Source organism: Mobula birostris, chromosome 13 (genome assembly GCF_030028105.1).
Source record: "Mobula birostris isolate sMobBir1 chromosome 13, sMobBir1.hap1, whole genome shotgun sequence".
NCBI lineage: Eukaryota > Metazoa > Chordata > Chondrichthyes > Myliobatiformes > Myliobatidae > Mobula > Mobula birostris.
The window spans coordinates 24,724,723-24,747,173 of NC_092382.1; the positions used below are offsets into that span (position 1 = coordinate 24,724,723).

The 22,451-nt window shown below is 48.1% G+C and overlaps 1 protein-coding gene across 5 annotated transcripts in view; it reads right to left on the bottom strand.

Moving 5' to 3' along the window:
* LOC140208606 (uncharacterized) overlaps nt 1–21,010 on the bottom strand; it is a 53,303-nt gene extending 32,293 nt beyond the window's left edge. The window contains exons 1-3 of one of the 5 annotated variants that reach the window (XM_072277412.1): nt 20,812–21,010; nt 16,716–16,879; nt 7,544–8,681 (exon numbers count right to left, since the gene is read on the bottom strand). In XM_072277412.1, the coding sequence (XP_072133513.1) occupies nt 7,602–8,441 (840 nt within the window). In that variant the 5' untranslated portion in view covers nt 8,442–8,681; nt 16,716–16,879; nt 20,812–21,010 and the 3' untranslated portion in view covers nt 7,544–7,601. Of the gene's footprint in view, nt 1–7,543; nt 8,682–16,715; nt 16,884–20,724; nt 20,753–20,811 lie in introns of those variants that run through there. The other 4 variants (XM_072277411.1, XM_072277413.1, XR_011888840.1 and 1 more) reach the window with 4 other exon arrangements.
* Nucleotides 21,011–22,451: the final 1,441 nt, after the last annotated feature.

A 22,451-nucleotide genomic window follows, 5' to 3' on the forward strand; every position in this document is an offset into this window, starting at 1 on the left:
AGGGATGCTCATTTCAAATGGAGTTGTGTGAAAATTCCAGGATTTTTTTTACATTTTATTTAATTTTGCTTTGTGATCAATGAGGTATCTATCTATTTGAGTGTGCAATCTTTGGGATTCACTGCCCCAAGTGTGTGAAGGCCGGTTGCCTGGGTATTTTTGAGGTGGAGATAGATAATAATTAAAGGGAATGAGGGGAATGAATGCAGGAGTTTAGATCATGCAGGGTCGTGTTGATTAATCATAAGATCATAAGACACAGCGGGAGAACTTTTCCTCTTCTCTGTTCTAAATGGAGGTCCCACTATTCTGAGGGTGTGTTCCCCTGGTCCCCGACTGCAGGAAAAATCTTCTCCACATGCACTCTTTCTCAGCTTTTCGGCATTCGAGAGTCTCCCTCGCTTTTTTCTAAATGGTCTCGGATACAAGCCCAGAGACATCAAATGCCCCTCATGCGTTAAACCTCCAGAATTAACTTTTCCCTAATGGGCACAATTGCAAGCTGTTCTAAAAGGCATCTCATTGGTATTTTCCAAATTCCCTCTCTTGAGATCAAACACCAGCCTGATTTTCATAATCTCCCTCCACCCATCCCACTCATGGACTGTTTGTCCCACTCCCATCTGGGTAGACTACGCAGCATCCTCACCAGGACGGCCAGCCTCTGGGACAGCTACTTTCCCTAAGCAGTTAGGCTGATAAATATCTCTACCCAACTAACCCACCCTTCCACACACCAAACACCTCTATTTTATAATTTCCTGTCTGTCATCTTATGTGCAGGCACTTTATGGACATACAATCAATCCGTGCACAGTTTATAAGCTGTGGATATATGTTTTTACTGTTGTGTTTTCGTGCTGCATTGGAGCCAGAGTAATAATTAATTCAATCTCGTTTACATTTGTCTGCTGGAAATGGAATTAAACAACCTTGAATAAACATTTCAGCAGACTGCAGCGTCACATTTCTGTCTCTCAGTGTTACTGCGGCAGAGCGTCACCCGGTGACAATGGAATCCACAAATCAGGGGCTCCTGTTATTGTGGCAAATCACCACCAAGTGGCAGCGTTGTCCACAAAAGGGAGAGGTTTGCAGCGATATGGAGGGGTGTAGGGGGCCGGAAGCCAACTCTGCAAGTAGATGAAGTGCCAGTCCTGCCCCAAACCACCCTCCCCACCACCAGTCAGGGTCCCAAACAGTCCTTCCACATGAGGCAACTTTTCAACATCATCACTGTTGGGGTCATCTCCTGTTTCCAGTTTTCCAGGTGTGGCCTCCTCGACATTAGTGAGACCCGATGTAGTCTCTGCATTCTGCACTCTGTCCCAATGGGATTCTGCAGATATTGGAGATGCAAAGTCACATACACAAAATGTTGGAGGAAGTCAGGAGGTCAGGTAGCTTCTACAGAGGGGGATAAATCAAAACAGAGATTTCCTGCTGAGACCCTTCATCAGGACTGGAAGTGGGGAGAAGCCGGAATAAGATGGTGCAGGGAGTGGAAAGAGTCCAAGCTGGTAGATAATAGGTGAAGTCAGGTAAGAGTGAAGGTGAGTGGGTGGGGGAGGTGGGAGATGAAGTGAGACGCTGTGAGGTGGAAGCTGGAAAATGCAAAGGGCTGAAAAGAAGGAATCTGATAGGATCAGAGAGCGGACCATGGGGAGAAAAGGAAGTAAAAGCGGAACCAGAGGGAGACGATCCGCAGTGAAGAGAGAAGTTGGGAGACAGAATGGAGGAGACGGGCGTGTAGATTGATGAAAGGAAAAGGTGGAGGTGGAAGTTAAAGATATCGATGTTCATGCCATCGAGTTGTAAACTACCCAGATGTAGTATGTGTTGTTGCTCCTTTAACCTGAGAGTGGACTCATCGTGTTAGTGAAACCGGAAGGGAGAGTGGATTAATAACTTTCCCCTGCGATCCCTATTAAATCGATCCTCTCTCACCTTAAAGTGGTGCCCACTGGTTGTTGGTTCCACAAAAGTGGGGAAAAAGGGAAAAAAAACCATCGAAAACCTACATCACAATACAGGCACTTTGGCCCACAAAGTTGTGCCGAGCATGTCCCTACCTAAGAAATTACTAGGCTTACCCATAGCTCTCTATTTTTCTAAGATCCATGTACCTATCCAAAGGTCTCTTAAAATACCATATCGTGTCTGCTTCCACCACCGTTGCCGGCAGCACATTCCACACACTCACCAATCTTTGCGTTAAAAAAAAACTTACCCCTGACATCTCCTCTGTACCTACTCCCCAGCACCTTAAACCTGTGCCCTCTTGTAGCAGCCATTTCAGCCCTGGGAAAAAAACCTCTGACTATCCACACGATCAATACCTCTCATCAACTTATACACCTCTATCAGGTCACCTCTCATCCTCCGTCGCTCCAAGGAGAAAAGGCCGAGTTCACTCATCTGCTCACGTTCCCCATTTCTGTACACTCAGGGTTTGGAACACCTGCATCATGTCAGCCTCAATCTCCTGCACTTCAAGGTGTGAAGTCCCAACCTGCCCAGCCTCTCTCCAGAACTCAGTCCCTCGAGTACCGGCAACATTCTCATAAATCTCTCCTGCACTCATTCCAGCTTGACGTCCTCTCTCCTACAGCAGAACGACCAAAACTGGATACAATAATCCAGGCACGGATACCGTAACAATACCCTAACCCTAATGCAACCTCACTAGCCTCTTCTTCAGAACATGAGCCACGAGATATGAGACAGAGGCTGCTCAGCCAATCGAGTCTGTTCCACCATTCCTTTGTGTCCAATTGATTATCTCTCTCAACCCCATTCTCCTGCCTTCTCCCCTTAATCCGTGAACATCCATTGAAAACACACTCAGTGACTTGGCCTCTGCTCCATCTGTGGCAATGAATTCCAAAGATTTACCACTCCCTGACTACAGAAATTCCTCCTCATCTCTGCTGTCAGTGGATGCTCTATACATTGAGGCCGTGGCCTCTGGTCCCAGACCCACACAGCGTAGGGTGCATCTTCTTCATAGCCACTCTGTCCAGGCCTTTCAATATTTGATAGGTTTCAATGAGATCCCCTCTCTTTCTTCTGGACCAGTGAGTACAGGGTCAAAGCCGTCTAACGCTCCTCATACGTTAACCCTGTCATTCCTGGAATCATTCTTGTGAACCTTCTCCGGACGCGCTCCAATACGAGCACATCTTTTTCTCAGATAAGGGGTCGGAAACTGGTCACAATACACCAACAGCAATCTGACCGATGTGTTATAAAGCTACAGTGTCACATCCTTGCTCTTATATGCGAACATTACAGCTGTCATCCTTAATCAACTCAATCTGCAAGCAAACCTTCAGGGGCTCCTGCTCACCGACTCCCAAGTACCTATTTCTGATTTTTGTATTTTCTCCCATTTATTTTTTTTCTCTCTGTCTTTATTCTTTCTACCAATTGTACATGACCGTACACTTGCATACACTGTATTTCATCTGCTACTTCGTTGTCTGTTCTCCAAACCTATCAAAGTCCTTCTGCAGACTCCGGCTCTGCTCTAAACTACCTGTCCCGTACCTATCTTTGTATCAACTGCAGAGTTCATCACCCAGGTATCAATTCTGTCATCCATATCATTCAGATTTAATATGAAAACATGTGGTCTCAATACTGCCCCCTACAGAACACCATTAGTTACTGACAGCAAAACAGAATTGCCCACATTATTCTGACTCTTTCTCCCTTGTCAGTCAGGCAATCTTCAACCCATACAAGTATCTTTCCTGTAATTCCATGAGCTGTGATCTTGTTAAGCAGCCTCACATTTATTCCACATCTGACTTGAGCTTCTCCTTCTCTAATGTCAGGGTGAATTTGATCATATTTAGTCACTTGCCCCTAAGGGTTCTTTGAACGTAAGTGACCTAATTAATTCCAGTTCATTACAACACCCAATCCAGAATAGCTGATCCCCAAGTGGGCTCAACCACGAGCTGCTCTAAAAAAGCATCTTGTAGGCATTCTAGGAATTCCTCCTCTTGAGAACAACACACTTAATTTTCCTTATCACCTGCATGACAATCCTCCATGACTATTGTAACATTGCCCTTTTGGCACGCATTTTTAATCTCCCATTGTCATTTGTGGACCACATACTTACAACTGATTGGAGGTCTCTATACAATTCCCATCAGGGATCTTTGTTTTCACATTTGCTGTTCCTTAATTCTACCCACAGATTCTACACCTTCCAACCCAATGCCACCTCTTTCTAATGATTTTAATTAATATTTTACCAACAGAGCCACACAACCCCACTATTAGATTGTTCTTTCAACAAACATATAAGTATCTGGGAAACAAGAGGATCTGCAGATGCTAGAAATCTACAGAACTACACACAAAGTGCTGGAGGAGCTCAGCATGTCAGGCAGCATCTATGGATGGGAATCAACATTTCGGGCCAAGACCCTTCATCGGGACTCTTGATACCCACCTATCTGGAATATCAACAAGCAAAGAAAATAAAAAGTAGTGTGAAATAGGGAAAACCTTTGTCAAAATTTAGTTCAAGGCTTAAAAAAAACCTGCCAAACAGAGATCAATTGTTAACAAATACAACAAAGGCAATAAACACTTTCATCAATACCGACATTGACTTTTTTTTAAAATAAAAATATCTTGGTCCCATTTCAATCAGCAAAATTTACAAAGATAACTAAGAACTGAAATGATAACTTTAGAAAAGGCTATTTACACTCAAACCCACTTAGATTGGACAGAATGAGGAAGAGAAATAACACACATGAAAAAGAAATCACACAACAGTCAGATACAACTTGAAAGTAAATATTTTCATCAAAAATGAACACAATTCAGCACTCCAGGTGTGTATATGCAATTGTGATAAGTAATACAGACCAGAAACTTAAATGAGAGGCCAACTCAGAAAAATGAATAATCACTATGGAAGAAAACATTAACCAGTGGAATGAGTACGACCCTCCATGGGAGACATCCCAACGATCTGAGCAGATGAGATGTTGACAAGGAAGCATCGAGCACCTGACTGAGAGTTGGAGACCTCTTCCCAGAAACAGAGGGGTTCCTTGCAGAAATACGGGACAAGGTGGGTAACAAAAGGAAACAAACAAATGAAAATATATGAAATACAAACCAACAATGCAGCAAGTGCAGAAAATGCCAAGAGAAACCAGACACCATCCAACACATTCCAGGATCCTGCAGCAGTTTAACTCAATCTGATTACTTACACAGGTACAATCAAGTGGCAAATATCATTCACCAAAATCTTACTTCAAAATATAATCTCATGAATGACCACCATAATTTCATTGAGGCACCATAGATTCACGCCTGATTCAGTTTCAGAGTCAAAATCTTACAAATTATATAATAATCACTACATTACTACTAACAGGACAATCAATAACCATCCAGATATAATATTACAGGATAAACAAGCAGGAACAACTCCCTCAATAGATAAAACCATTCCAAACACACATGTTCCTCGACCAGTGGAGCACCTCACCACAGGTATTGTTTGTGTCATCAGTCAGACAATGGAAAGATTTTCTCTGTCAATCAGCTTCCAAATGTTGCCACTCTGTCATTCGTTGCCACATCCCGCTGCTGATTCCCTTCTCCTCATCATACATTCTTATACCGACCATCGTCCAGAGCCCCAAACTCTGCCCTGTGCGGACCAACCTCTGGTTTCTGACCCTGAGTCCATTGAACATCCAACTAATGGTTTCCCATTCTGCTTTCAGTCTTTAGAGGAGAGTAGTGTTTTCAACAACACTGTAGAAGCAGCGAAAATGGCCCATAATGTGGAAATGAGCCCTGAATAAGGAGATTAACTCCCAATGTCATTCTTTCTCAGTCCAGAGATTTGAGGGGTGAAGAACATCTCAGACAGAACTGCAGTCAGCTCAACTTCTTCAGTCTGCAGAAAATTCAAGGGAAACCTCTTCACCCACACAGTGGTGACTGGGGCCCATCCCACAGGGAGAGTGAGAGATGAACAACAGGGGAGGATTCAAAAGGGCTGTCATGGAACTGAATCACTGGCTGGGTCCAGCAGGCCTGAGTACACTGGTTGTGTTATAAACACGCTAAGTACCAAAGACAGAGTTTAAAATAGAACTGATTAATTTGTCACAGATGCAGAATGTTAAACTCCAGTCCCATTAAAGGTGAATATGTAGCAGAAGAAACTCCTCCCATGCCCAGTGACCAGGGTGCAGACTGGGTGTGGTGAGCAGCAGCAATAATTGCAGAGTTCAGCACCGACAGTCACTCTCGAAATTGCATTCAGCAACAGTGATGGACAAATATCCAGCATGCAGCTTATTGAAACTTTCTCCCCAGTGTGAACCTGGCAGTATGTCACAAGTGTAACATGCTGTAAGGTTTCACTGCTAATGTAATGGCCTCTCTGCAATGGTTCACTGCTGAGGTAGTGGTTTCTCTGTAGCAGTAACATTTAGGTTATGACTAGAGATAACAGGGTTTTGGAGTACGGGGCTATCCAATGGGAGAAATGTTCTTTCTTGAGAGTCTGGAAGAGAGATTTTCATGGTCTTTTGCCAAGGAGGGATGAGAAGACGTGAATGGAGAGAGTGGGCCCTTTTTCTTTATTTTGTTTTCTTTACTAACCCTGTAGTCAAAATAAGAATTATAATTCTCAATTATTTAATCACATATTGTGTACTGCTTGTTATTTTGGGGTACTGATTTGTAACAGGGGACACATCGTGCAGCATCCACCCAAACGAGATTTCTTAAGATTGGCCGGGCCGGGAGCTATCGACCCCCACATTAAACTGCTAGTCGAAGTGAGTGTTACAAGGTTAGATGACTGAGTGAATCGCTTCCCACATTCACAGCGGTTGAACGGGTTTCCCCAGTGTGAACTCAATGATGCAAACCTGATTGATTTGGCTGAGAGATTCTCTTCCCAAAGTCCGAGCAGGAGATCTGCCTCTCCCCAGTGTGAACACACTGATGTCTCTGTAGTTGAGATGACCGAGTGAATCCCTTCCCACAGTCTGAGCAGGTGAACGGCCTCTACCCAGTGTGAGCTTGCTGGTATCTCTGTAGTTGAGATGACCGAGTGAATCCCTTCCCACAACCAAAGCAGGTGAACAGCCTCTACCCAGTGTGAGCTTGCTGGTGTCTCTGTAGGTGGATTAACTGAGTGAATCCTTTCCCACACTCTGAGCAGGTGAATGGTCTTTCCCCAGTGTGAACTCGCTGATGTACCTTAAGTTGAGATGACGAAGTGAATCCTTTCCCACAGTCTGAGCAGGTGAACGGCCTCTCACCAGTGTGAACTGACTGGTGTCTCAGTAACTGAGATGATGAAGTGAATCCCTTCCCACAGTCTGAGCAGGTGAAAGGCCTCTCCCCAGTGTGAACTCGCTGATGTACCTTTAGTTGTGATGACAGAATGAATCCCTTCCCACACACTGAGCAGGAGAACGGCCTCTCACCAGTGTGAACTGACTGGTGTCTCAGTAACTGAGATGACGAAGTGAATCCCTTCCCACAGTCTGAGCAGGTGAACGGCCTCTCCCCAGTGTGAACTCGCTGATGTACCTTCAGTTGAGATGACGAAGTGAATCCCTTCCCACAGTCCGAGCAGGTGAACAGCCACTCTCCAGTGTGAACTGACTGGTGTCTAGTAACTGAGATGACGAAGTGAATCCCTTCCCACAATCTGAGCAGGTGAATGGCCTCTCTCCATTGTAAACTCTCTGATGCGCCTTCAAATTCGATGACAAAGTAAATCCCTTCCCACAGTCTGAGCAGGTGAACGGCCTCTCCCTTGTGTGAACTCGCTGGTGAGCCATTAGGTCAGATGACCAAGTGAATCCCTTCCCACAGTCTGAGCAGGTGAACGGCCTCTCCCCAGTGTGAACTCGCTGGTGAGCCATTAGGGGGGATGACTGAGTGAATCCCTTCCCACAGTCTGTGCAGGTGAATGGCCACTCTCCAGTGTGAACTGACTGGTGTCTCAGTAGGTGAGATGCCTGAGTGAATCCCTTCCCACAGTTTGAGCAGGTGAATGGCCTCTCTCCAGTGTGAACTTGCTGATGTACCTTCAGCTGAGATGACTGAGTGAATTCCTTCCCACACACTGAACAAGTGAACGGCCTCTCCCCAGTGTGAACTCGCTGATGTACCTTCAGTTGAGATGACGAAGTGAATCCCTTCCCACACACTGAACAAGTGAACGGCCTCTCCCCGGTGTGAACTCGCTGGTGAGCCATTAGGTTAGATGACCGAGTGAATCCCTTCCCACAGTCTGTGCAGGTGTACGGCCTCTCTCCAGTGTGAACTCGCTGATGTACCTTCAGTTGAGATGACGAAGTGAATCCTTTCCCACAGTCCGAGCAGGTGAACTGCCGCTCCCCGGTGTGAACTCGCTGGTGTGCCATTAGGTCAGATGACAGAGTGAATCCCTTCCCACAGTCTAAGCAGGTGAATGGCCTCTCTCCTGTGTAAAATGACGAGCGTGCCAGTCGGTCAGATGACCAAGTGAATCCCTCCCCACAGTCTGAGCAGGAAGGATAGTTGATTGAATCCCTTGCTCCACTTCTTAAATTTCTGGACAGAGACAGCAAAACCAGCGTATTGTGTTCGAGGTTCCCATAGACAAATTCCTTGTCATTTTTAACCTGTAAAAAGATTTACAAAATCCATCAATGGGTGAAGGACAACATTTCAGATGAGATCACGAGTTGTCACGGTTGGTCTGGCATCACTCTGTTTCAGCGAAATTCAACCCTAGTTGGAGACAGAAGTCATCTTCTAACTGGGCACAGTGCTGGTATCTGGAATGACCATCAAACTCTCTGATGCTCTTCCTGTCTCTATGAGAATGGGGCATTTCTGTCATCTCCAATCTGTGACCTGGCTCAGTTTGACTCTCTCCATTGGTATTATTCCCTGTTCCCATTGAATTCCATGGGTTCCTGGTCCCACAGTAACTGAAACACGAATAGCCGGCAGTGCATTCCACCATTCTCTGTGTGAAAAACCTACCCCTGTCATCCGCTCGTTATCTATTTACAAGCACCTTAAAACTATGTCCCCTCGTGTTAGCCATTTAGCCCTGGGAATAAACCTCTGGCTATCCACACAATCAATGTCCCTCATCATCTTATACATCTAAGAAAGGCTCTAAACATGAACAAGGAAATTATACACTGCTTTGAGGATTTGTTAGAAATATACAAAATTATGAGGGTATAGATAAGGTAAATGCTAGCAGCTTTTTCCACTGAGGCTGGGTGGGATGACAACCAGAGGTCATGGGTAAGTGGGGAAGGTGAAAATTTAACGGGAACATTTGGAAAAGCTCTTTACTGAAATGGTCGTGAGCGTGTGGAATAAGATGCCAGCACGTGGTGAATATGAGCTCGGTTTCACCATTTAAAGAAGTTTGGATGGGAGCCTTGATGGTTTGGGTATGGAGAGCGATGGTCCCAGTGCTGGTAGTTGCATTAGACAGATTAAATGATTTTTCGTCATTGACTAGATGGGCCAAATAGCCTGTTTCTGCACTGAACCTCTCCATGTTACTATGACAGAGAGGCTGGTCAAACTTGTTTGGAAGGGAAAAGGTAGGAGTGACAATGGAGCAGCAATGGCTGGAGTTTCTGGGAGCAATTCAGGAGCTGAGTGATCGATACATCCCAAAGAAGTGGAAGCATTGGAAACGCAGGAGGACACAACTGTGGATGAAATGAGAAGCCAAAGCCAACATAAAAGCCAAAGAGAGGGCAAACAGAAGAGCAAAAACTATTGGGAAGCTTTCAGAAACCAACAGAAGACAACAAAAAAAAAGTCGGATGAGCTTGGGGGTGGAATTATGATATTGTAGTCATTAATGAGTCTTGGTAGCACCCAACAGTCTGAGGCATTTGGAGGAACAAAATATCCCGGGCCTCAATATCTCTTGAAAACCGAGGTTCCCTGCACCAGTTACCTTTCAACTTTTATTTTGGCAGGCACGTACAAACTCTACACCCTCAGAATTTCACTTCTGAAGGCCTCCCACTTACCAAGTACTCCTTTGTCAGAAAACGCCTGTCCCAAACCACACTTGCCAGATCCTGTCTGATACCATCAAGATTGACCTTTCTCCAATTTAGAATCTCAACCCGCGGTCCAGACCTATCTTTTCCCATATTTACTTTGAATCTTATGGCATTATGATCACTAATTTCTGTCACCAGCCCTGGATCATCAGCTCATTGCACACTTCTACGTCAGGAATTCTACGTACTGATTAAGGGCACATTTGACAAACTCTACCCCATCTAGTCCTTTTACAGTATGGAGGTCCCAGTCAATATATGGAAAGTTAAAATCACTCACTGAATCAATCTTTGTTTCTTGGCATGGTCTGCGATCTCTCTACAAATTTGTTCCTCTAAATCCCTCAGACTGTTGGTTGCAACCAATTCCCAATAATGGCTACAATATCATAATTCCCTGTCCTGAGCTCATCTGGCTTTCCTATGATGCTTCTTGCATTGTGATATACACAGCTCAGCACATTCATCGCACCATGCTCAACCATTTGATTGCCGACTCTATCTGAGGTCTGAACAACATCTGACTGGTGTCAAGAGGACAAACTCTCCCTCATTGTCACAAAAACAAAGCTGATTGTGGATGACTGATGGAATGGAGACAGGCTAACCCCTATTGACATCAATGGATCTGGGGTTGAGAGGGTGAACAGCTTTAAGTTCCTCAGCATAAACATCACCAAGGATCTCACACGGTCTGTTCATACCGGCTGTGTTGCGAAAAGAGCACAACAGCACCTCCTTCACCTCAGACGGTTGAAGAAGGCTGGGATGGTGCCCCAAATCCTAAGAACTTTCTACAGGAACAGAATTGAGAACATCCTGACTGGCTGCATCACTGCCTGGTATGGGAACTGTACTTCCCTTAATCGCAGGAACCTGCAGAGAGTGGTGCAGACAGCCCAATGCATCTGTAGATGTGAACTTCCCACTATTCAGGACATTTACAGAGAAAGGTGTGCAAAAAGAGCCCAAAGGATATTGGGGACCCAATTCACAACCACAAATCACAACCATTGGATGTTCCTGCGGCTACCATCCAGGAAACGGTACCACAGCAAAAGGACCAACAGGCTCCGGGACATCATCTTCCACCAGGCCATCAGACTGATTAATTCATGCTGATACAATTGCATAACTATGTTATATTGACTGACCTATGTACAAATTATTTATTATAATTTACTATAAATTACACATTGCTGATTTAGCTGGAGACATAACATAAAGATTTCTACTCCTCATGTATATGAAGGATGTATGTAATAAAAGTCAATTCAATTCAATTCACCCTCTCCACTATCTGTTCTGTCATTCTGGCTCCCATTCCCCCAACAACTTATTTTAACCACATCACCCCCTCCCCCCACACTAGCACTAGCAAGCCTTACCACTGGGATATTAGTCCCCTCTTGTTCTGTTCCCCTAACAAACGAATCCCCTATCACCCCTTTGACTTTCCTCTGCCAGGTAAATCCCCCCAACAGTTTCTAAAGTGGATCCACCTGTTGTTGCGTGGGATGGCCACAAGAGTACTCTGCGATGGCTATTTAACTTCATTCCCCTTCCCGACTCTCACCAAGTTTCCTGTGTCCTGCACTTCAGGTGTAACTCACCTCTCTTCATGTCATATCTATCACCCCCTCCAGCTCCTGGATGATCCGGAATTCATCCGTTTCAAGTTCCAACTCCTTAAAGTGCAGGGTTACAAGCTGCAGCTGGATGCACATCTTGTAGGTGAGGGCATCAGGGACACTGGAGGTCTCCCCACCTTCCCACCAATGTCCTCCCTAATTTGCAATGACCAGTGTGCACATAAATCTTGTATTGTGCTTTTTTTTACCCAGTGTGCACAGTGAATTTTATATAGAGTGGTATTCATTTTAACAGCTATCAAATCATTGTCAATAAGAACTTTGATTTCCTCTGGGTTTGATCGAGTCCCATCTGCATTCTCACACAACCTATGTAACAGGCCTGTAACGGGTAATGAAGGATTTTCTCACCAGAGCTTTTGCACATTGTCCATATTTGGTTTGCTTGCTGAATTACGCTTCAAAAAGTCAGATTTCCAAATATCACTCCACTTCTTCCCACTTGTAAATTCTCCAGCAACTTTTGCATGGCCACAATATACACAGGTAACACCAGTTTCTGTATTGTACATAAATATTTCCCCTGAACCCTCCTGAGGAATTGAGGATATTAAAAAAATCATTTTGATCCTATGTAACCTCTGGCTGCAAGGATAACTGGGACTGTATAGGAATTTTTGAACAAGTAAACTCTGTCTTCTGCGGTTAGCTAAGACAGGCTCATTACTGGTTCTCTGCGGCTTGCAGAGAGATGCACTGAGAGCTGATAACATTATACCTTGCACCCTCTTTAGCTGATAATATTATACATTGTATCCTCATTTGAGTAAAGAGAGGAGGACTCGCCGATAAGGACAGGAATGAACATCTCTCTGTAATTAAATCAGGGCCTTGCAAAGGGAATACCTGATAAGGACTGGACAATTTATCAATCTGTAATTAAAACCTTGATTTAGTGAACTCTCTTATCTAAGTAATTAAGAATGCTGACCAATTAAATTAGCCAACATGATTAAAACTAATAATAAGGATTGGCCTGACAATGACCAAAATCAAATGCAACAAGCTTTGACATATTATTGGGACCCGGTTTTCCAAACCATATCAACCCCAACAGGAACTAATATTAAAGGTGAACATCTTAATTAACGAGAGCTGTATAACTCATCTCCTTCTACCTTAGGCTACAAATTTATCAATCACCCCTGCTGTGGACACTTTCTGGAGGTCCAAGATCCGTATGCAGCACGACCGCTGGACTAAGTGTGTAAATGTAGGACCGGGCTATGTTGAAAAATAAATATGTGAGGTTTTCTAAAATTGACTCCTCCTACCTTAGGCCAAGAACTTATCAATCACCCCTCGTGCTCACCGCTCTGCAGCTACCTCGAGTTCTGGCTATTATTAAATGTGCGGCCCACAGTCACATGTCCGACCGGGTCACTAAAGGCAACGCTTTAGCAGATTAGACAGTGAAAAGTGCAGCACAATCCTCGGTAGTTGTAGTCCCCTCGGGTTCCCGTCAAGCAACCCTCTATGACTGAAGCAGAACGGGTTTGCCAGACATGCGGGAGGTACGTACTTTTCAGGAGGACGCCTCTGAGGAGGAGCTCAAACTGTGGTCCCAGATGGGGTGTCGGAAAGACCCCGACCCAGGTTTTCAGATCACCCCAGTGGGACAGGTTTGTGTTCCTACACAGTTTTTACCAATATTGGTCGATTATATACATAATTGTACACACCTGGAAAAGGAGGGAATGGTCGGTAACCTGTACCCTGCACACCGGGTACGACTCCCTTGACAGGTGAATCTTTCTCGTGTCTACAAGTTGATTTTATTGTATTGCCTAGAGTATATTGCTATAGATACTCCTTAGTTATTATAGATGTGTTTAGTAGATGGATTGAAGCTATTCCAACTACCAATAATACTGGTATGACTGTTGTGAAGGTATTATTATGGGAAATAATTCCCAGGTACTGAGAAACTGAGAGATACTGAGCTCTGACAATGGCCCATGCTTTGTGGTGAAAGTAGATAAAGAGACATGTAACAACATGTAACAACTTGGCTATCCAGCAACAATTCTACTGTGTACACAACCCACGGCCCACTGGCATTGTGGAAAGAGCCAATGGCACTCTGAAGAGTAAATTGGCCAAACTAACGGTGGAGACTGGACTCACTTGGTTGAAGGTTCTACCGTTAGCCCTGTTCCACATGAGGGTTACCCCACAGGGGAAAACAGGGTTGTCACCAGCTGAAATCATTTATGGACCGCCCATGAGGACACCCTGGGGACCAAGACCTTGGGTACCATTGTTTCCAGTAAGTCTACCAGCAAAATTCAATATGCATACCCTAGGGGAAGAGATGGGGAAATATACATGCAAACTAACCAAAATTTTCCAAGCATTACATTCACAGGTACGACAGGCTTACAAGGAAGAGAACTACCCCGCAGAGAGGAGTTACTATCTCACCCTAGAACCTGGGGATTTTGTCCTGATTAAGAACTGGGATCGAGGGAAACTCGAACCTCGGTGGAGAGGACCATATCAGGAGTTACTGACCACTCCCACGGCTGTGAAACTGAAGGGGCAATCTCGGTGGATACATCGAACAGACTACAAACATGTTACTAAAGGAACTGAGCAGAAGGACTCTCTCGGACTAAAGGAAGATGTATTGGTTGATAGTGGTATTTGTGTTTATGTCTTTCAGAGGGCTCACCCCAGCATCCGGGGGCCCCCATGTTAACACCTTTCTGTCTCTGTGTCACACGTATGCCAAACAGGTAGAACTAGGTGTCTGCTGGGTTTGTGCTGAAACTCCACAGCATGGTAAAACTATGATTCCAATGTCAGTAATCCCGCTCAACCAGAGCGAGGAACTCTCAGCCTGGGCTTTCTCAAATAACACCCGGGGAAGAGAGGTGAGGAACCGCGGTCCAGTCAGAGATGACTGTGGCTGTCAGTGTTTTGAGGGATGGTATCTCAGGCCTCCACCAAACAGAAATTCCTATACTGGGAAACATGCATCCTGGCCATACTTGCAGGTGCTCAGCAGCGGAGAGGAATAACTGAGACTGAACAACTTTGGATGATCACTTTTCTCTCCTCTGGAGTAGCCAGGAATTCACGAGAGATAATCAATTTGGCTACAGCACTTGAGGAACTGGCCACAATACTGCAGGGGCCCTGACAGAAACACAGGCCCAAGGAACAAAAATATCCACTGAAATGATTGCAATTTGGCAAACAGTCCTACAGAATCGTATGGCTTCAGATTTTATCCCAGCTGAGAAAGGGGGAACCTGTGCTATTATTGACACAGAATGCTACACTTATTTCCCTAATGAGCCTACTAACATTACATCCCTCTCTGGCCAAGGAGACTGCAGCATTAAGTAGGGCAGGATTTACATGGGGTCACCAAAGGGTCGAAATGGGGGTCTTCAAAGGCCTGTTCGGTAATATGTGGGGCATGATATTGCATTATGGCCTAATAGTTGTAGATATCATTGTTATAATTACTGTTGTACACTGTTTTTACCCACTGATAAGTCAATGCTGTATTCGGTTGCTTTCTCTGTAAAACATTACTGCTTTGATCATCATGTAATGGTCAAAAGGAGATCATTGTGGACTTCAGGCATGGCGGGAGTCACACTCACGTCCCCATCTACAACAACGGATCTGTAATGGAGCGTGTATCAAGCTTCAAATTCCTTGGTGTCCACATTTCCGCAGATCTCACCTGGTCCCTGAACTCCTCCATCCTGATCAAAAAGGCGCAACTCGCCTTTATTTCCTGCGCAGCATGAAGAAAGCTCACCTCTGTCCCAGGATATTGACGGACTTTTACCGCTGTACCATTGAGAGCATACTCAACAACTGCATCTCAGTGTGGTATGGCAATTGTCCCGTATCGGACTGCAAAGCACTCCAGTGTGTGATGAAAACTGCACAGCGGATTATCGGCACCCACTTGCCCACCATTGAGAACATCTACCATAAACGCTGCCTGGGCAGGGCGAAACACATTATCAAGGATGCATCTCACCCTAACCATGGACTTTTTACTCTCCTCCCATCCAGTAGGCGCTACAGGAGCCTCCGCTCCCGCACCAGCAGGCACAGGAAGAGCTTCTTCCCTGAGGCTGTGACCCTGCTGAACCTCACATCACAGCGCTAAGCAGTATTGCATCCATATTGTACTGTCTCAGTACTTTTATATTTGTGTGCTGTAGCACTTTTTTAATTCACAGTTATTTTGTAAGTAACACTATTCTTTGCATTTCTGGTCAGATGCTAAATGCATTTCATTGGCTTTGTATTTGTACTCAGCACAATGACAATAAAGTTGAATCTAATGATAAGATATGTTAAAGGATTAACTCTTTGTTAAACAATAGCAGCCTGTTTTTCTGAAAGAAACTGCTGATGGTCAACAGATGTGCTAAGCCACGCTGAGCCACATTTCTCCTTGAGGGTGGCTAGCTGGGGTTTCAGGATGCTTATCTCCTTGTGCACTCATGTGTAGAGATAGGACAGATTCAGTCTGTTGTGTGTGTGTAAGCCATTATGACTATTTTGTAATTTGTCTTTAGCAAATAACTTTGGCTCCAGCCTGTCTTGTGTGGGGGGTATCTGGACGGATATATCTGTGGTGTAAGGGGAATTGTTAGTCAGTTAGTGGATTGGGCAGAACAGTCATACACTGTTCCTGTTTGAGCGGCTAACTGAGTAAGGCCAAAGTGCGTGGAATAAAGAGTTTGTACTTACACGGTCTCTGAGAGACTTTATCTGGATTCGACTTCCACAGAATGGGAGTGGTATTAAAGGGCTGGGCTGCTGGAAGCACATTACCAGACCTGGAGTGATTGCAGCTGGGTCTGACAGAGGCATAACTGGTTCTTCTGGGCACATTCAGTCTCACACCAACTATTTCCTGCCTTCCTTTGTACAGGTACGCAATGTCTAAAGGACCAGTGTTTGAGTAAATGAGACTCACCAAACTTTCTCCTGACTGAATCACTGGATTCTCTGAGTCAGATGGGTGCTCTCCAGTTGATGCTCTCAACCCTCGGGCTGGTTCACTTGTTGCTGTTCCCTCATCTTCAGTCGTGGTTCGCTTCCAGTTGGGGTTTTTCTTCCAATAAATCTCTCACCGCAGGTCTAACTTTAACATGAAAGACAATGAAGCACATTAACAATAAAAAGGAAAAACAAACATTTCTGCTTAATGTTACTAAGAACAAAACTCACTGAAACTTGCCCCTCACATCTCCTCTGACCTTAAATGTATTCGACTTTTCAACCTCTTTGAATCGTCTGTCCACTCCATCTGTTCCTCTCATAATCTTATAAACGTCCATCCAGTCTCAGGCCAGCCTGTTCCGCTCTGGAGAAAACAACCCAAGTTTGTCCAGCCTCTCATTACAGCTCATGCCCTCTAACCCAGGCTAACCTCTTCTGCGCCCTCTCCAAAGCCCCGTCATCCTTCCCAGAGTGGGGTGATCAGAACTGTATGAAACACTCCGGATGTGGCCTGACTGGAGTTTTATAAAGCTGCAACACAACTTCCTGACGTTTGAACTCAATGCATCAACTAATGAAGACAACCACGCCATTTGCCTTCTTAACCACCTGATCAATCTGTGCAGTCTCTCTCAGGGAGCAATGAACTTGGAGTCTAAGATCCCTCTGATCATCAACACTGTTCAGGGTTTTGCATTTAACAGCGTACTGTCTCAGACATTCAACCTACCGAGCTGCCAAGGTGATCGTCACTAATCACATCTCACTGAGTTGTCTCAGGTCCTGTTGAGTTTATTGCCAAGTGCACAAGTACGGGAAGGTACAGGAACAGAGAAACACTGACTTGCAGCAGCATCACAGGCAAGTACATTCAGATAACACACAGAACACAAATTATACGATTCTGTGTCAGTAACCATCTATAAATATGTGTTATGCCATTAACAATAAATAAAACACATTGTGCCTTGATCAGTATTGAAATATGCATTTTGTGTCAATAACAGACTTGGAAATGTTGAATTTGGCCCCTATCTCCATTCCTCCTGTCGCCCACAACCAGCTCCGTTGTTTCTGTCACCGGGAGGCAGAGGTTGTTTCCTTGAGTCGGGGTGATGACTCCTTCTCTGCCGGCTGACCTATTATTATTGGAGATGAGACCGGTCAGTCAGCGGATTTAACCTGCAGATTGGAGCTGTGGGTGGCGACACGGTCATGGGTGAACACACGGAGAGTGAAGGGGACAGGGTGTGTGTGTGTGTGTGTGTGTGTGTGTGTGTGTGTGTGTGTGTGTGTGTGTGTGTGTCACGGGTGAACACACGGAGAGTGAAGGGGACAGGGTGTGTGTGTGTGTGTGTCACGGGTGAACACACGGAGGGTGAAGGGGACAGGGTGTGTGTGTGTGTCACGGGTGAACACACGGAGAGTGAAGGGGACAGGGTGTGAGTGTGTGTGTGTCACGGGTGAACACACGGAGAGTGAAGGGGACAGGGTGTGTGTGTGTGTGTGTCACGGGTGAACACACGGAGGGTGAAGGGGACAGGGTGTGTGTGTGTGTCACGGGTGAACACACGGAGAGTGAAGGGGACAGGGTGTGTGTGTGTCACGGGTGAACACACGGAGAGTGAAGGGGACAGGGTGTGTGTGTGTCACGGGTGAACACACGGAGAGTGAAGGGGACAGGGTGTGTGTGTGTGTGTGTGTGTCACGGGTGAACACACGGAGAGTGAAGGGGACAGGGTGTGTGTGTGTGTGTGTGTGTCACGGGTGAACACACGGAGAGTGAAGGGGACAGGGTGTGTGTGTGTGTCACGGGTGAACACACGGAGAGTGAAGGGGATAGGGTGTGTGTGTGTGTGTGTGTGTCACGGGTGAACACACGGAGAGTGAAGGGGACAGGGTGTGTGTGTGTGTCACGGGTGAACACACGGAGAGTGAAGGGGACAGGGTGTGTGTGTGTGTGTGTGTCACGGGTGAACACACGGAGGGTGAAGGGGACAGGGTGTGTGTGTGTCACGGGTGAACACACGGAGAGTGAAGGGGACAGGGTGTGTGTGTGTGTGTGTCACGGGTGAACACACGGAGAGTGAAGGGGACAGGGTGTGTGTGTGTGTCACGGGTGAACACACGGAGAGTGAAGGGGACAGGGTGTGTGTGTGTGTGTGTCACGGGTGAACACACGGAGGGTGAAGGGGACAGGGTGTGTGTGTGTGTCACGGGTGAACACACGGAGAGTGAAGGGGACAGGGTGTGAGTGTGTGTGTGTCACGGGTGAACACACGGAGAGTGAAGGGGACAGGGTGTGTGTGTGTGTGTGTCACGGGTGAACACACGGAGGGTGAAGGGGACAGGGTGTGTGTGTGTGTCACGGGTGAACACACGGAGAGTGAAGGGGACAGGGTGTGTGTGTATCACGGGTGAACACACGGAGAGTGAAGGGGACAGGGTGTGTGTGTGTCACGGGTGAACACACGGAGAGTGAAGGGGACAGGGTGTGTGTGTGTCACGGGTGAACACACGGAGAGTGAAGGGGACAGGGTGTGTGTGTGTCACGGGTGAACACACGGAGAGTGAAGGGGACAGGGTGTGTGTGTGTGTGTGTGTGTCACGGGTGAACACACGGAGAGTGAAGGGGACAGGGTGTGTGTGTGTGTCACGGGTGAACACACGGAGAGTGAAGGGGACAGGGTGTGTGTGTGTGTGTGTGTGTCACGGGTGAACACACGGAGAGTGAAGGGGACAGGGTGTGTGTGTGTGTCACGGGTGAACACACGGAGAGTGAAGGGGACAGGGTGTGTGTGTGTGTGTGTGTCACGGGTGAACACACGGAGGGTGAAGGGGACAGGGTGTGTGTGTGTCACGGGTGAACACACGGAGAGTGAAGGGGACAGGGTGTGTGTGTGTGTGTGTGTCACGGGTGAACACACGGAGAGTGAAGGGGACAGGGTGTGTGTGTGTGTCACGGGTGAACACACGGAGAGTGAAGGGGACAGGGTGTGTGTGTGTGTCACGGGTGAACACACGGAGAGTGAAGGGGACAGGGTGTGTGTGTGTGTGTGTCACGGGTGAACACACGGAGAGTGAAGGGGGCAGGGTGTGTGTGTGTGTGTGTCACGGGTGAACACACGGAGAGTGAAGGGGACAAGGGTGTGTGTGTGTGTGTGTCTCACGGGTGAACACACGGAGAGTGAAGGGGACAGGGTGTGTGTGTGTGTGTCACGGGTGAACACACGGAGAGTGAAGGGGACAGGGTGTGTGTGTGTGTCACGGGTGAACACACGGAGAGTGAAGGGGACAGGGTGTGTGTGTGTGTCACGGGTGAACACACGGAGAGTGAAGGGGACAGAGTGTGTGTGTGTGTGCACGGGTGAACACACGGAGAGTGAAGGGGACAGGGTGTGTGTGTGTGTCACGGGTGAACACACGGAGACTGAAGGGGACAGGGTGTGTGTGTGTCACGGGTGAACACACGGAGAGTGAAGGGGACAGGGTGTGTGTGTGTCACGGGTGAACACACGGAGAGTGAAGGGGACAGGGGTGTGTGTGTGTGTGTGTGTCACGGGTGAACACACGGAGAGTGAAGGGGACCGGGTGTGTGTGTGTGTCATGGGTGAACACACGGAGAGTGAAGGGGACAGGGTGTGTGTGTGTGTGTCACGGGTGAACACACGGAGAGTGAAGGGGACAGGGTGTGTGTGTGTGTCACGGGTGAACACACGGAGAGTGAAGGGGACAGGGTGTGTGTGTGTCACGGGTGAACACACGGAGAGTGAAGGGGACAGGGTGTGTGTGTGTGTGTCACGGGTGAACACACGGAGAGGGAAGGGGACAGGGTGTGTGTGTGTGTCACGGGTGAACACACGGAGAGTGAAGGGGACAGGGTGTGTGTGTGTCACGGGTGAACACACGGAGAGGGAAGGGGACAGGGTGTGTGTGTGTGCCGGGGGTCGGAGAGACAGAGGTGCGGGAGCCACTCTGACCACCTGCCGGACATCTGACAGGATCCAGACACGCAAGGCCGGGTGAAGGCCCAGGTCTCCGAGTTCACGCCTTCGTACGTCTCCTCCTACCTCTCGGCGATACATCAGACTCCGGCCGCAGGAGACGCTTCACAAACGCCCCCGGCTTCCCTCGGATGGAAATGGAAATAAATCAGAAAGCGGACATTTACTTTGCGGTTTGTTCCGCTTTCACGGAGAAATCGGCGCCGAAGCGGAAGACGGAACCAGCGGGGTTACCGCCCTCTCCGCTGGTCCGCTTCTGCTATTGGGTCTAACCAGTGATTGACATTCCTTTTCACCAATGGCAATAGCGCAGCTCCTGGAGCGTTGGTTTTCAGCGGTGGGGAGCTCCTACGCCGGTGGCGCTGTGGCGAGCTCCGACACTGGTGGCGCTGAGGGGAGCTCCGACCACTGGAGGCGCCGTGGGGAGCTCCGACACTGGAGGCGCTGTGGGGAGCTCCGACACTGGTGGCGCTGAGGGGAGCTCCGACCACTGGTGGCGCTGAGGGGAGCTCCGACCACTGGAGGCGCTGTGGGGAGCTCCGACACTGGAGGCGCTGTGGGGAGCTCCGACACTGGTGGCGCTGTGGGGAGCTCCGACCACTGGTGGCGCCGTGGGGAGCTCCGACACCGGTAGCGCTGTGAGGAGCTCCGACACCGGTGGCGCTGTGGGGAGCTCCGACACCGGTGGCGCCGTGAGGAGCTCCGACACTGGTGGCACTGTGGCGAGCTCCGACACCGGAAGCGCTGAGGAGGAGCTCCGACACTGGAGGCGCCGTGGAGAGCTCCGACCCCGGTGGCGCCGTGGGGAGCTCCGACCACGGGTGGTGCTGTGAGGAGCTCCGACCCCGGTCGCGCTGTGGGGAGCTCCGACCCCGGTGGCGCTGTGGGGAGCTCCGACCCCGGTGGCGCTGTGGAGGAGCTCCGACCCCGGTGGCGCTGTGGAGGAGCTCCGCCACCGGAGGCGCTGTGGGGAGCTCCGACACTGGAGGCGCTGTGAGGAGCTCCGACACTGGTGGCGCTGTGGGGAGCTCCGACCACTGGTGGCGCCGTGGGGAGCTCCGACACTGGAGGCGCTGTGGGGAGCTCCAGCCACTGGTGGCGCTGTGGGGAGCTCCGACACTGGTAGCGCTGTGAGGAGCTCCGACCCCGGTGGCGCTGTGGAGGAGCTCCGACACCGGTGGCGATGTGCAGACCTCCGACCACGGGTGGTGCTGCGGCGAACCTCCCGCTAAACGCAGTCGCTGTGCCGACCGCAGCCGTCGCCGGCGGTTCTCCTGTTCAGGCGGCGGTGAGGAAGGACCGATCCCGCTTTTGTGTAAGTTGGGGGCTGACTGCAGTGCGAAAGGGCCGGGACCGAGTTCTGCTGGACGGCTGGAGGCTCCGGGCTCTCCGGTCCCGCAGCCCCGATTTTAGCTTTGCCCCCGAGCCCGGGTGGTGGGATCAGTTGTTGTTCCCAGGCTGGGAGAGGGTTTGGGGCGAAGGGTATCTGTCTGTGTGTGGGTAGAGGTTATGGGTGGACTGTGGGTGTGGGGTGAGTGGAGGGAAGGGTGTGGGACCGTAGTCGGGTGGGGTTGCTGTTGTGAGGAACTGGGATGATCGGACGTTCCGTGACCCGGGTCGGTCAAATAAAGTTGTCAACGGGAGGATCTGCTCCGTTGTATCGGACGCTCGGGCATCCTTTCAATGAGCAACAATCTCTTTTCAAA